Source organism: Sceloporus occidentalis, unplaced genomic scaffold (assembly GCF_023333645.1).
Source record: "Sceloporus occidentalis isolate IW3139 unplaced genomic scaffold, rSceOcc1.0.p SCAF_54, whole genome shotgun sequence".
NCBI lineage: Eukaryota > Metazoa > Chordata > Lepidosauria > Squamata > Phrynosomatidae > Sceloporus > Sceloporus occidentalis.
Genome location: NW_028317034.1, coordinates 4,989,614 through 5,003,625, shown reverse-complemented (window position 1 = coordinate 5,003,625; position 14,012 = coordinate 4,989,614). Strand labels below are relative to the sequence as shown.

Sequence of the window (14,012 nt, the reverse complement as noted above, 5' to 3'; positions counted from 1 at the left end):
CTTCTTTCCCCAAGCAGGAGTGTGGTGTTGGCCATGCCTATACCCTGCCAACATACTTCCCCTCCCACATCCTGCCTATTTAATGCTTTCTGTAGCTACCACTACCTCCACGCCAGCTTTGCCAAGATAACAGCTCTGGGTCTTCATATCATGCCTGGTGAGGCTGAGGAATACATGGCACTGAATCTAAGACCATTCCTCCATACAGAATCCCTCCAGATCCTTCAAATGTCAAGGTTGTCGTGGTGGAGTGTCCTCTTCAGTTCACCCCACAGGTTTTCTATGGGGTTCAAGTCAGGTGACAGTGATGGCCCTGGTAGGACATTGATTTCTTGGTCAGTAAACCATTTTTGTGTTGATTTTGATGTTTTGGATAATTCTCCTGCTGGAAGATCCAACCATGGCCCATTTTAAGCATTCTGCAGAGACAGTCAGGTGTTCATTTAATATCTTGTTATTTCATAGAGTCCATGATGCTATGTATCCTAACAAAATGTTCAAGTCCTCTGGCAGAAAAACAGCCCCAAAACATTAAAGCGCCACCACCATATTTAACCGTGGGCATGAGGTATTTTTCCATATGGCTACCTTTCTGTGTGTGCCAAACCCGCATCTTGTGTTTATTGCCAAAAAGATCTCTTTTGGTTTCATCTGACCATAGAACCCTATCCCATTCCAGTTTGCGTCTGGCAAACTGAAGATGGTTGGGTTTGTTTTTTTCTTGAAACCCTTCCAAACAACTTGTGGTGATGGCAGTTCTCCAGCTGTGATCCTTGGAGATTCTTTGGCCATCGAACCATCCCCTTTACAGTGTGTTGAGGCAATATAAACACACGTCCTCTTCCAGGTTGATTCATACTTCTTTGCTCATATTTACTAAGGGTGCCAATATCTGTGGATGGCACTGTAGACACATGGTCAACAAATACCATATTTCCCCAAGTATAAGACGCTCCCATGTATAAGACACATCTTAATTTTGGGGCCCAAAATGTGAAAAAATATATATTACATAAAGTCATTGATCTGGCTGCCTGAGGTTTGAGTTAGCTGCTAGCAATTGTTAGCAATCACACTTCTATCATGCTCAGGCAGCCAGTACATGCACATCACTTTCAGCCTCCCTGTGCCCCCTCCCTGTGCCCCCTACACACAAATCCATGCTATCACACACACACACATATATATATCTATATTCGTTCACTTACCTGAACTGCAGATCTTCTGGTGCAGCTCGCAGACTTCCGTGGGGTCCGCTGTTTCCCTCTGCATTGCTCGAACAGGAACTGAGCGGAGTCATGTGATGTACATTCACGTGACTCCACTGGGTTCCTGTGTCGCCACAACAGATCAAGAGACGCTGCTGAACAACACAGAGGTAAGCAGCAGGTCCTATTTCCGGGGGGGGGAAATCTATCACCACTGTATAAGACGCACCCAGTTTTTAGACTCCAAATTTTTCAAAAAATACGGTGCATACAAAGCACCTGGGGCATTGCATAATTGGCCCCACCCACTGACATAATCAGTTTACTCGAAGTGGGGGGCTCTGGATAGCCGTAAGGGTGGGGGCTGTGGTGGGGCAGCTGAAGGAGGCTGCCTTGGGTCAAATCAAGGGCAGTGGCAAAGATACATGCTTCAAACGTAACACACCTTACCGATTTAAATGTTCCTAAAATGGTTAAAATTAAAAGAAGCCTAGTAGATGGACCTTTATATCCCTGTTTCAGGATAATGAAACTTGCAAATGCTGGTTTAGCTGACAAGCAATCCTCTGTGTGCCCATGTATTTGACCACCAGATATAACATAAAATGTATTTATAGATAGCAGCAGACAGGCTAATAAAGCTGGTGCTATGAGATCCTTCCTGGGTTAGCATGGACTCTGGTCACAACATATATCATAATGGCCAATTATCTGTGGCATTCTATCCACTTTTATCACCCATCACTTGGGAAAGCTGGTGCTGCAGTTATTATGAAGCTTCTGATGTTGACTGGGAACATTTGTTTCATGCTGGACAACAAAGATTCTGTTCGGTTTTAACTGAATTCATAAATTCAAAGGTAAAAAGCTTGATGAAAAAAGGTATTTGTTATTCATTGTGTTTAAAACCACGGAGACATTGTCATATGAATTAATTATACTGCTAAGTTAACAAGTAAAAACCCTGACCCACTTAGACTCTGTATGGTGTAACTTTCCACCAAATAATTAATCACAAAAAAACACTGTTGCAATTGGTCTTGTGATAGCAGAAAAGTTCCATAAAAGATATTAAATGTTTGCTTTGTTGACGATATAATCTTCTTTTAGGTATGCAACTGAATACTTTTTCAGATTTTATGCCCTCCAGGAATTAAACAAACAGCCATGTGTAATTGTTGTTAATGTACTTTTTAAAATTGAATATTGTTCCTATGAGAACCCTTAAAAAAAAAAAAAAAGACTATAGATACTTCTTTGGGCTCGTGCTTCTTCCTAATTGTGCATTATCACATTATCATTACAGATGAAACATGGCTGCATTTTCACATTTGAAATTAGTTTTTCCACAGCATAAAGCAAATGAGAAGAGTTAACATTTTATAGGGTGATATCAATCAATTAGTTATATTGTCTGGATATTGGTATAGTTTTGTGGTTTGACTGACGCTTGCATTAGATACAGTTTCATTATGTAACAGCAGCAGTAACATTACGAACACTAAATTCATTAGTTGGGGACTATTCTTCTCCTTACAGGCCCTGATTGATAATTGAATACACCAAATGCTGTTTGGGCTAATGCCAGTGTACCATTATTGCTTCTGTAGAGTCAATCCAGTCCTTTACCGTACATTGCCTGCTGGATACACACAACCATACGCTTACTGTTTATTCACTGCCAGTCAGGGCAGATTTTAATTCCCACAACATTTCTATTCTAGTATTTTGAGACACCCATATAGATTTTCACTGTTACAGGTGTATTTACTTAACTGAGTTTGCAGGACAGTTAAACATTTCAATGTACCACCTTAAATATGCATTATAAAGGTGAGCGTGTCCTGCAAGAAGGGCTGAGTTGGCACTACATGATGCATGCTTAATTAGCAAGAGGACTTTTAAGAAATAATCCTAATTTTGGACCAGCCTGTTCCTTGATATAATGGTATCATGTTATACAGTATATTATATCATACCCCCAGTCTCCCCATACTCAGCAGAGTGTATCTGTGTGACATATGCTGCTGAGCTGCTTAGCTACATCAATAGTGACTTGAAAAATGGCATTCAGAATGTGTGTAATGGAACGTAAGCCAAGTTCTGGTTAGAACAGTATTAAATATACTTAAGTGAAAGGTTGCGATTCCTAAATTTAAGCTTTCATTCTGTCAGTGATTGATTTTCATGTTTGTACTTCCTTTTAGGAAATTATCCTAGCAGGTGTGTCCAGATCTGCTATAAGTTGTACCTGGGTATTGATGTTGCCAGCTCTTTTGTGTGCTTCAGAGGCGCTGCAGGAAGCATCTGGCTTGGAAGCTAATAAAAGAATATCCTTAGGCTTCTGATTTACTAGTCAATTAGCAGCTCACCTGCAGCCGAACTGCCATACTGGCTGCCTATATTGATCTAGTCACTTTATGTTCTCTTTTCCCAGGTCACTTGTGATAGCACGCATGTCGTGCTTTACTTTATTCTTTCTTTTGGATTTTCATACTTTGCTCTGCAGGCTGTGGTTTCCTTTGCATTTGTGTTTGCTCTCCTATCTGTGCTGATTCTGTCAGTCCTAGCCCTTTGCTTATAAATACTCTGGGATTCTGCTATATTTTGTATGTCAGCCCTGTTTCATCTGTAATACTAGGTGTCTTTACTACAATCCTGTATATCACCCACCTGCCCTTACTTTGCTGGTGTCCATCTGCCTGCCACCTGTTCTGAAGTTTGAAATTTAGATTTTTGTATATTCTTGTTGCGTTTTATTAGCTTTCCATTCTGTCACTTTGTTACTTTGATCACCCCTTGTCAGAACACAAACATTTGCTGCTAGCCTGCTGCTGCCCCTCTATGGTAACCACTGCAAAATATTTTCGATGTCTAGACTCCAAGGTCTTGTTTCAATAACCTGTGTTTGCTAAAAAAGAATGTGTGGAAAAATTAAACTTGCGGTAAGAAATTCAACTGCTGAGCGAAAAAAAAAATTGCCAGCTGCTCAATTACACATACATATTTATCAAGCATTTCTCATAATCACAGCCCAACATGCACTGTTCCCACATCTAAACCACTGCATATCTAATAGACCAAACCTAATCTAATTGATGTTAGAGCAGCAGAAGCTCATTCCAGCCAAAGTGGTCACACCAGCAGCGTGAGTACTTTTACATTCGCTGATGTTTGTATCAATGTCTGTTTACCTGTTTCTTAAACGAATATACAGTCCATCGCTGTTTCTCGAAAAGTTAGTTTAAATGGGCCATTCACACTATGCACACTGCAATAGTCTAGCTACATCCCTCTAACACTATAGAGTGTGGGTGCGTGTATCTAGTGGGTAGCTGTACACACATGATTAACCGGCCGCTGGCCTTCAAGTGCCTCGATATCCTCAATATGTTCTTATCTACACATGTGGGGTTCACTAACTATAAGGCCCATTCAATTTCATGCAGAATGTAATGTATGACTTAGTTTTAAACCCTGCAGCCCCATTACCACTAAGTTTAAGTGGGGAGTGGTCATCAGCCCCCTTGGGTAAATAGGATTTCATTAAACTATGTAGTTACTTATTGTATTGCAGGGGAGGGTGAAGAACATTTTCATGAATTTCAAGGGAGGCTATGCATGATTTCATTGAACTCTTATGCCCTTACCAGCAACTAATAATATTTAAAGTTGCATATGTTCATGCAGGTATGAACCTAGGGGTTCCTGGTTGCAGTATTTCATTGGCACCCACCCCATAACGAAAACACATCCACATACTAACATGCACATGTATCTCCCTCTTCTCCCTCACTACACTAATAATAGGCTTACCCCTGACATCATATGTTGACACACAATCTCACTATATCATACACACATTAATCTTAACACCCACCCTTGTATGCCATGCAAATAACTCACATATCAGTCACTATGCAACTTGTTTTGCAAGTGTTAGCATGAGAGTCTCTCTTAAGTCTGGTCAGTCCAATAGCCTCTTAATTCACCTGCAGGGGTAAGTTATTATAATCATGTTAATATTATTTAACGGTAAGAGTGCTACCATCTAGAGTTTTATTAATAGAGTGCACATTTTATGTGTTAAGTAGTACCATATGTGGCTGTCATTAAAATGTTGAACACTTTTCAATTTCTCCCTTTCATCTCTTCTCATCGCTCTTTTCTATTGTCCCCTCTCTTTCTTCTTTGTCTCTGACTTCTCTAACTCCCTTGCTCTTCTCCCCTCCTTTCTTTCTCCTCTCCCTTTTGCCCTCTATTTCTACTCTCCCATCTTCGTGTTCTCTCTTCTTTTCTTTTCTCTCTCTCCCTCCTTCCCTTTTCCTCTTTTTTTCTTCCCTCTTCTTTTTTCTTCCTTCCCCCTTCCTCAACACAAGTAAGTTTCCAGGAGCCCTTCGCTCCCATACAAAACACTCCAGAAGCCCCTGGCCCCTCTCTTTGTATATACAAAACAATTTAGGAGCCCCTCACCCCACAACACACATTAACCAACATCCCCTATATGGCTGTCCCCAACATTATGCCAGAGCTCTGTCCTTCTGCCTACAGCATCTTAACCGCCACAGATCACTGTGAGTTCTGGCAGCCCTTTTCTTATCTTCACACAACTCTATTAACAAAAGAAACTACAGTTCGGGGTGAAAAAACACTTCAGAAAAAGAGACATGAGCAGTGACGTATTCTGGCATAGGCCGACTTGACCTAAGAAAGCAGAACCCCTGCCACAATTTGCCCTCTTGGGCAATCTGCCACTCCTGTGCTGCTCTTGTTACCAACTCTTTGCCATACAGATATTAGGAGACTCCTTATTATAATTTTTGTTGGACATAGGCACATATTTTTTTTAAAAAGGGACAGAATCAGTAACTTTCAGATAAAAACCGGTGTAATCGCCAGTTAGAGCCATAGAGTTATGATAGAACTGAAGAAGCTTTAGTCCTACTGTAAACAGATAGATGAGAAGCAATGTATTCTGGCCTAGGCCGACTTGGCCTAAGGCGCTACGCCCAGGGGGGCTGCTATCCCCTGATGCAAAACCGTGGAAAAGATTTCCCTCCACTGTGCTGTTACTAAATGGGCCAGTTACAAGGGAGATCTCTAATCTCCCCAATTGGCCCATTTACACCCCACATAACAGGCACAGCCTCCATGGAATGCATTACAGCGCACTTAGCGCGTTTAGGACATGGAGCACCAGGCTGTGATGTCCTTTTCTGGTGCTCCACAGGGAAGATGGAGAGGGCGGGTCAGGCCCAGGGCTACATCCAAGTTAAATACATCCCTGGACATGAGACCATGGATAAACATACATAGTGCTGTCTTTCAATCTAAACTATTTTTGGGAAATATATTTTAGGTGGTACATGGCCAATTCACACTTCATGTTGTGGTTTATAGCAACTAGAAGTTTATTTGTCATAGTTGTATGCAGTTTCTGTTTTGCATACTGAAAGATTGTGTGCCAAATTTAAAAGCTATGTCCCCTTTAAGCTATTTGAGCATACGTGAAAGTGATCTTTATATTATCTTTCTGATGTAAGCTTTTAACTTTTCTTTTTTTTAAATCTAAATTTCTCACATGATCATCAAAAGCATTTAAACTATAAATAATTAATTTTTTCTTTTTATCATTACAGTTATTAAATTGCTTTGTGTTTCCTGTGGTCATATTACTGTCCTGGTTTTTCTTGCTGGTACGATATAAAGTACTTCACTTTATTGGAGCTGTGGCCTGTATCCTAGGCATCGGCTGCATGGCAGGGGCTGATGTGCTTATGGGGAGACAACAAAAAGAAAGTAAGTCTTCTTCAGAGTCACCAAATTGTTGAAGTAATCTAGCATTTGTACAAGTTGTATTTTGTTACATTGGCTTATGTCTTAATTGTTTTTTTATCCAGGCTTCTACCCAAGAGACAGTAAGCTGATTGGGGACATCTTAGTCCTTGGAGGTGCCACTCTTTATGGTATTTCCAGCGTGTGCCAGGAGTACATTGTGAGAAATCTCAGCCGAATAGAGTTACTTGGGATGATTGGACTTTTTGGATCATTTTTTAGTGGGATTCAGCTGTAAGTACATGGGCATTATCCCATATGTTAAATATTTTCTTGTAAATTTTCTTTTCTTTTCGTTTCTTTTTTCCTGTAAATTATACCTTGTTTTTCATATCTGCTTTAATTAACTGAATGATCCTTAGTTTTCCCAAAGGCTATGTAGTATTATCTTAATCTTCATTTTTTAGTTAAGAAATATCATTATGTATGCTATAGAATGTGTACAAATGTAAAATTTCTAGAGGTCTAAGAGGCAGAATGGCATCTAAGACATATTTGGTGATCAGATGTTTTTTTAGCCCATTAAGTATAGCTTTTCTTAATCTATAAAACTGTTTTGCTCACATAGTCACATTGAACATGATATAGAATGTCTAGTGTATCTCTAAAGCATATACTTTGCTTCAAATCAGTGGTAACCCTTTGGTTCTTTTATTTTCATATGTTTAGAAGCAGAACACGAGACAAACAAACCTACCTAATGCAATAATTAATTACTTTTATAAATAATTGTAGGGATTGGCATTTATAAAACCAATTACCTTATTTGATAGTGACTTGTGCATCAAAATTTGTATCTACGTTTATATTATACTAGTATAGTATATATTATACATAAAAAATACAGCTTTGTTTAACACCTTAACGACCAATGACGTGCCTGGCATGTCTTGGCATTAAACAAGCTTAGAAAGCGATCTATGATCTTAAATGGGCTTGAACTGACCGGCTTCAAAGATGTCCCAAATAGGATATGGTGGCAGAAGGACTGGATGTCAAAGTTCCAAGTTAAAAAATGCACACTTAAAATGTTGAGTTTTACCTCCCAAACAACCTGAGAAACACATGCATTGGGGTATCATTGTACTGGGGAGATGTGTTGAACACATGTTAGGGTTCTTGGCAGTGATACATACCAGGAGCTGTAAATTAAAATATGTGGTGGGGGCAGAAATGAAGACCCTGGGGTGTTTTGAAACATATATGGTTTGATGGGGGTAAATTTAACCAACCGGCTTCAGAGATGTCCCAAACAGGACATCGGGCAAGATGACCAGATTTGTGGAAAAAAAAGGTTTTCAACAGCAGTTTGCTGCTTGTGCTTACTGCCCTATAACTTAAAAGAAACAAAGATTGGGTATTTCTAAACTCAGGACAAATATTAGAATATGTTTAATAGTTTTATTCATTAGCGTTTGTAGGGGAGTAAAAGATTGTTCAATATACTTACTAGGAGCTATAAATTCATACCTGAAGTACAATGTATGTGTGTTGGAGGTGAACACACACAAAAAACACTACAGCAAACTTTGCATTTAAAATACCTTTGTGTATAGGTTTAAAAAATGATTTGATGAGGTAAATTGAAGTGACCGGCTTCAAAGATTTCCCAAATAACACATGGGGACAGGATGGCCGCATGTCAAAATGTCAAAATTCCAATTTTAAAAATGTCCACCTCCCAAATGTGACCTTTTAGCCCCCAAACAACCCGAGAAACTCATGCATGTCTGGTATCAAACAACCCGAGAAACTCATGCATGTCTGGTATCACTGTATTCAGAAGATGTTGCTGAGCACATATTGGGGTTCTTGGCAGTGATACATACCAGGAGCTGTAAATTAAAATATGTGTGTGTATGTGGGGGGGGTGCTAGCATTTGAAAGACCCTGGGGTGTATAGTTTTCAAGCATACATAGTTTGATGGGGTAAATTGCATTAGCCGGCATCAAAGGTGGCCCACTTAGGACATGAGGGCAGTAGGGCCAGGTGTTATAGTTCCAAGTTGAAAAATGTGCACTTCCCAAATGTGGCGTTTTACCTCCCAAACAATCCAACAAACTCCAGGCATGGGGGGTATCACTGTACTCGGGAGATCGTTCTGAACACATATTGGGTTATTGTGTGACAGTGATGTATACCAGGAGCTGTTCATACCTGAAGTACATTTTGTGTGATAAAAAAAACAACACAAAATAAATTACTACCACAAACTTTAACAAAGGGTGATAGTAGAATTAGTGCATGGAATGTGTTAAAATACCAGCATTTGAAATACCTTGTGGTGTCTAGTTTTCAAAAATATATGGTTTGATGGGGTAAATTGCATTGGCCGGCTTCAAATGTGTCCCAAATAGCACATGAGGACAGAATGACCAGATTTGAAAAAAATGGTTTTGAAATAGCAAAAAGGTATTTCTAAACTCAGGACAAATAGAATCTTTTTAGCAGTTTGTTTCATTAGCTTTTGTAAATGATTAAAATATTTTTCAAATAGTCATTTTTTTAAATTTTTCATTATATTTCTTTTTTTTTTTTAATGAAATTAGATGATATGATCAATAAAATCTGAAGAAGCCCTTTATGTCCTAAAAAAAACAATTAAAACGAGCGTGAGTACACTAAATAGTATAGGAGAAAATTACATCTAAACACTAGCACTGCAAAAGTATTCAAATACCCTTGGTCATAAAGGGTACAAAAATAAAAACCAGCATGGTCCTTAACCCCTTAATGACAACGGGTTGTCATTAAACCCATTCAGGACAATGCATTGAGAGCCCGTACATGTATAGGCTTTGTCGTGAAGACGTTAAGGGGTTAACCTTTTGATGTTTTCTTGAAAAAAAATACACAAAAATACTCTGCTGTCATGGATATCAAAAAAACCCAATACATGTTTATTAAAAAAATGTTAAATATATGTTTGGCACAATTATTGGTGAACATTTTTCCTATATCACTTTGCCAAAATAACAGCTCTGAGTCTTCTCCTATAATGCCTGATGAGATTGCAGAATACATGGCAAGAGTGTGCTCTTCAGTTCACCCAACAAGTTTTCTATGGGGTTTAAATCAGGTGACTGGAATAGCCATGGTAAATCCTTAATTATATGGTCAGTTTTGTGCTGATTTTGTTTAGGCTTGCGCATGCATTATCGGACAAATGTGTTTTTGTGTCAAATTTGCGGTTTAGTCCGAATGAAAAATGAACAAATGCAACATTGTACGAAAGAAATGAAAAATGTATGTGTGCAATACGAAAATCTTTGTTCTGTTGCTGCGGCCACCATTTTAACTACAGTAAGAGGATGAAAGTCTCACAATTTTGCCTGCACTAAGAGGAGGTACATTGAGTGAGCTGATCTCCGTTTGTCCAATCAGCTCACTCCTGTCATATCATGCTGAGGGCTTGACCAATGGCTATGCTGCACCTTTCAAAAAAAAAAAAAAGAAGACTAGTAATGAAGAGAGCCTATATAAGAGCAGAGCAGTCAGGGAATCAGTTAATTTCACTGTGGCTGCTTTATGTGACACTACTGTGTTGCATCTGAGCATTTTGCAGAGTGAGTTTTTTTTTGTCTGAGACTTGGGGAGCCTCAGCCTGCCATTTCTCACAGTGTTTAAGGCTCTCAAAATTTTGATTTAATTAAGATCATATAACCAGTCCTCTACTATTTGAAGTTCCAGTATTGTGTAGCAAACATTGGGCTTGTTTTTGGATGAGAGTATGGACTTTTTTCTTGAAAAATTTCTAAACATCTAGTGGTAATGTCACGTCGGATTCTAGTTTTGTAGACTTTCTGATCCCAGAGACGCAACTAACTTCTGCAATTCTCCGGCTGTGATCCTTGGAGATTTTTTGGCCGATCGAACCATCCACTTCAAAGTGCGTTAAGACAATATAGACACACGTCCTCTTCCATGCCGATTTATAACATTTCCAGTTGACTGGAACTTCTTAAACATTGCCCTGATGGTGGAAATTGGCATTTCCCGTGAAACAGGAAGTCATGGTTGAACAATTTCCTGTTGCTAGTCACAGAGGCGTATCTACTGAAAATAGCGCCTATGGCAAGCACTGAAATTGCGCCCCTGTCCAAATATCTAAAACCCATTTACTAGCCCCTGCTGCCTATATATATATATATATATATATATATTAGTCCCTGCTGCCGATACTGGGTATAGATCAACACACAAACCCAGATCAATTGAAATTCACTTGTGATCTCAGCACATATCAAATAAACAGAATCAGACATACAAGTCCTGTATTTGCAGGTATTCAATAATAATATATGAAAAGTAGCATCGCAGGTATAGATCAACTGAATAAGACATATTAACCCTGTATTTGCAGGTACACATAAATAATTTATGGAAACATAGCATAGCAGATATGGATCTACAGAATAACACAAAAACCCACCTTTGCAGGTAAAGATCAATTGGAATTCACATAAAAACACGGCATTAAAGGTATATTTAAAACCCCCTAAATTACAGGCATAGATCACAGGTTGCACACCCCAAAGCCAGCCCTGGCGTCCACACTGCCCACATAGAACCTGACCAGCGCCCAGATTACACACATAAAATTTGCAATCTTTGTCGCCAAATAGCCCAGCACAAGTCAACTTTGTCCCCAAACAGTCCGGCCAGTGCCATCTTTGTCCCATATACACCCTGCCTGTGCCATCTTGGTCCCCAAGGCTCAAACCTCCTGCTAGTGCCATCTTTGCCCTTCCATAATTATACATCTATGATACACAAACACTTTTACAGTCACTCACTAATTCACACTTTAATTCAGACAACTCATCCACACATTAACTCATGCTCTCCCTCATTCACTCAATGCATCCACACATTAATGCACACTCTTTACTTATATATACCCCCTCTCCCTTATCACTTTTTAACCCCCTCCCTCCATCCCTTATCACTTTTTAACCCCCTCCCTCATCACTTTTTAACCCCCTCCCTCCCTCATCACTTTTTAACTCCCTCCCTTCCTCATCACTTTTTAACTCCCCCACTCCCTCCCTCCCTCATCACTTTTTAACTCCCTCCCTCCCTCATCACTTTTTAACTCCCTCCCTTCCTCATCACTTTTTAACTCCCTCCCTCCCTCATCACTTTTTAACCCCCTCCCTCATCACTTTTTAACTCCCTCCCTCATCACTTTTTAACTCCCTCCCTCCCTTATCACTTTTTAACCCCTCTCTCCCCCCCTTCTCTCTCACCTTGAAGTCCAGCGACGGGAGGACGATGCTTCCGTCTTCCTGCACCGCTTGCTGGTGCCCGCTGCTTCACTGCTGAGCGCCGTAATATGACGTCATATTTCGTCGCCCAGCAGTGAAGCAGCGGGCACCAGCGAGCGGCTTTTAAACGCTGTCTTCTTTTTTTTTTTGATGCGGGGGAAAACGAGGGGCGCCGAGCGGTTGCTAGGCGCCCCTCTCTCTCCTCCGCATCAGTGTTTAAAAGCCGCTCGCTGGTGCCGGTATTTCATGCAGAGCGGCACCGGGACGGGGGTAGAGGGCTCGTGGAGGAGAATGAGGGGCGCCGAGCGGTTGCTAGGCGCCCCTCTCTCTCCTCCGCATCAAAAAAAATAAAAAATAAATGCCGGTGAGCGGCATTTAAAAGCCGCTCACCGGCGCCCCCCTTGAGATGGCGCCCATGGCACGTGCCATGGCTGCCATACCCTATATACGCCTCTGGCTAGTCACTATTACAAAAAATTTAAAATATCAATGGGAATATACTTCAAATATACTTTTCTCATATGAATTCATAAGAGTGCTAATAATTGTGCCACACATATATTTAACTTTTTGGGGGGGATAAACTTGCAATTGTTTGATACCCATGATAGCAGAGTATTGTTGTGTATTTTTTTAAAGAAAATTTGGCATGAAAAGTGTTAAATCACCCCTGCTGTACTGTGATTTAACCATATCCTCCTTGTGTAGCCTCCATAGCCTTCTTGTGTATATATATTGGGTGTGTGTTACATTTTATTTATGGTGCATACACTTTCTTTACATTTCTCTATAAAAAAAAATTAGTTAAGCATAACTTAAACTGCTTTTCAGCCTCAGCATTAAAAATATTTAAGGCTGTATCTTCCAGGACTGCTATAACTGATAAAGTTTACAAATTACCTTAATTTGTATTTAATTGGATATGCAGATTGGTTCTATGGTTTTTGAAATACAGAGTTCCACATTTTATTGCTCTTCTAATGTAAAGCTAAGTAGCTTAACTTTGCACTATGACTGGAGTCATTAACTTACACAGCATTTGAGAAATTATATAACAGGGGACAACTATAAATAGGAAAGTGGCAGTAGTCTGTGGTAATCCTTTTCTGAAAGACTATCTTCAAAGCTATTATTGAAGTCACTTGACAGCTAGCATGTACTCGGTAGTGGATAAAACTTCCTTGAAAAGAAAAAAAAAATATTTTCAGGATCTAGTTATTTACTTTATAGTTGGGCCTGGATTTTATTAGCCCTCTTAAACTTTTTGCCACAATGAAACCATTTTTTATGGTGCAAATATGTGGGATTTTGGTATAGAATTTTTGCAGTGCAAAAACCTGAGGTTTCCTCACAACGTTCATTGGCTGAGCATATAATCCCTTGCAATAATCATACTTATATTGATAGCCTATACTTTGTTAACAATAGGCATATGTGTTTGGATAGTAAGGCCATTGTTAGCTACAGTCGTGTGAAAAAGAAAGTACTCATTGAATAGTATAGTTTTACATATCAAGACACAAAAACAATCATCTGTTCCTTAGCAGGTGTAAGAATTAGGTAAATACAACATCATATGAACAACAGCACATGGCATATTACACCATGCCATGACTTATTCAACAAAAATAAATCCAAATAAGAGGCGCGGTGTGTGAAAATCTAAGTACACCTTAGCAAGCCAAGGTCAAAGTCCATATA

At 39.6% G+C, this 14,012-nt stretch overlaps 1 protein-coding gene across 1 annotated transcript in view; it reads left to right on the top strand.

The window, feature by feature from the left end:
• Window positions 1-14,012, top strand: part of LOC149288049 (queuine/queuosine transporter SLC35F2) — a 70,292-nt gene that overhangs the window by 44,704 nt on the left and 11,576 nt on the right. The window contains exons 4-5 of the mRNA XM_089492177.1: window positions 6,848-7,007; window positions 7,109-7,277. Of these exons, the coding sequence (XP_089348303.1) occupies window positions 6,848-7,007; window positions 7,109-7,277 (329 nt within the window). The remainder of the gene's footprint in view (window positions 1-6,847; window positions 7,008-7,108; window positions 7,278-14,012) is intronic.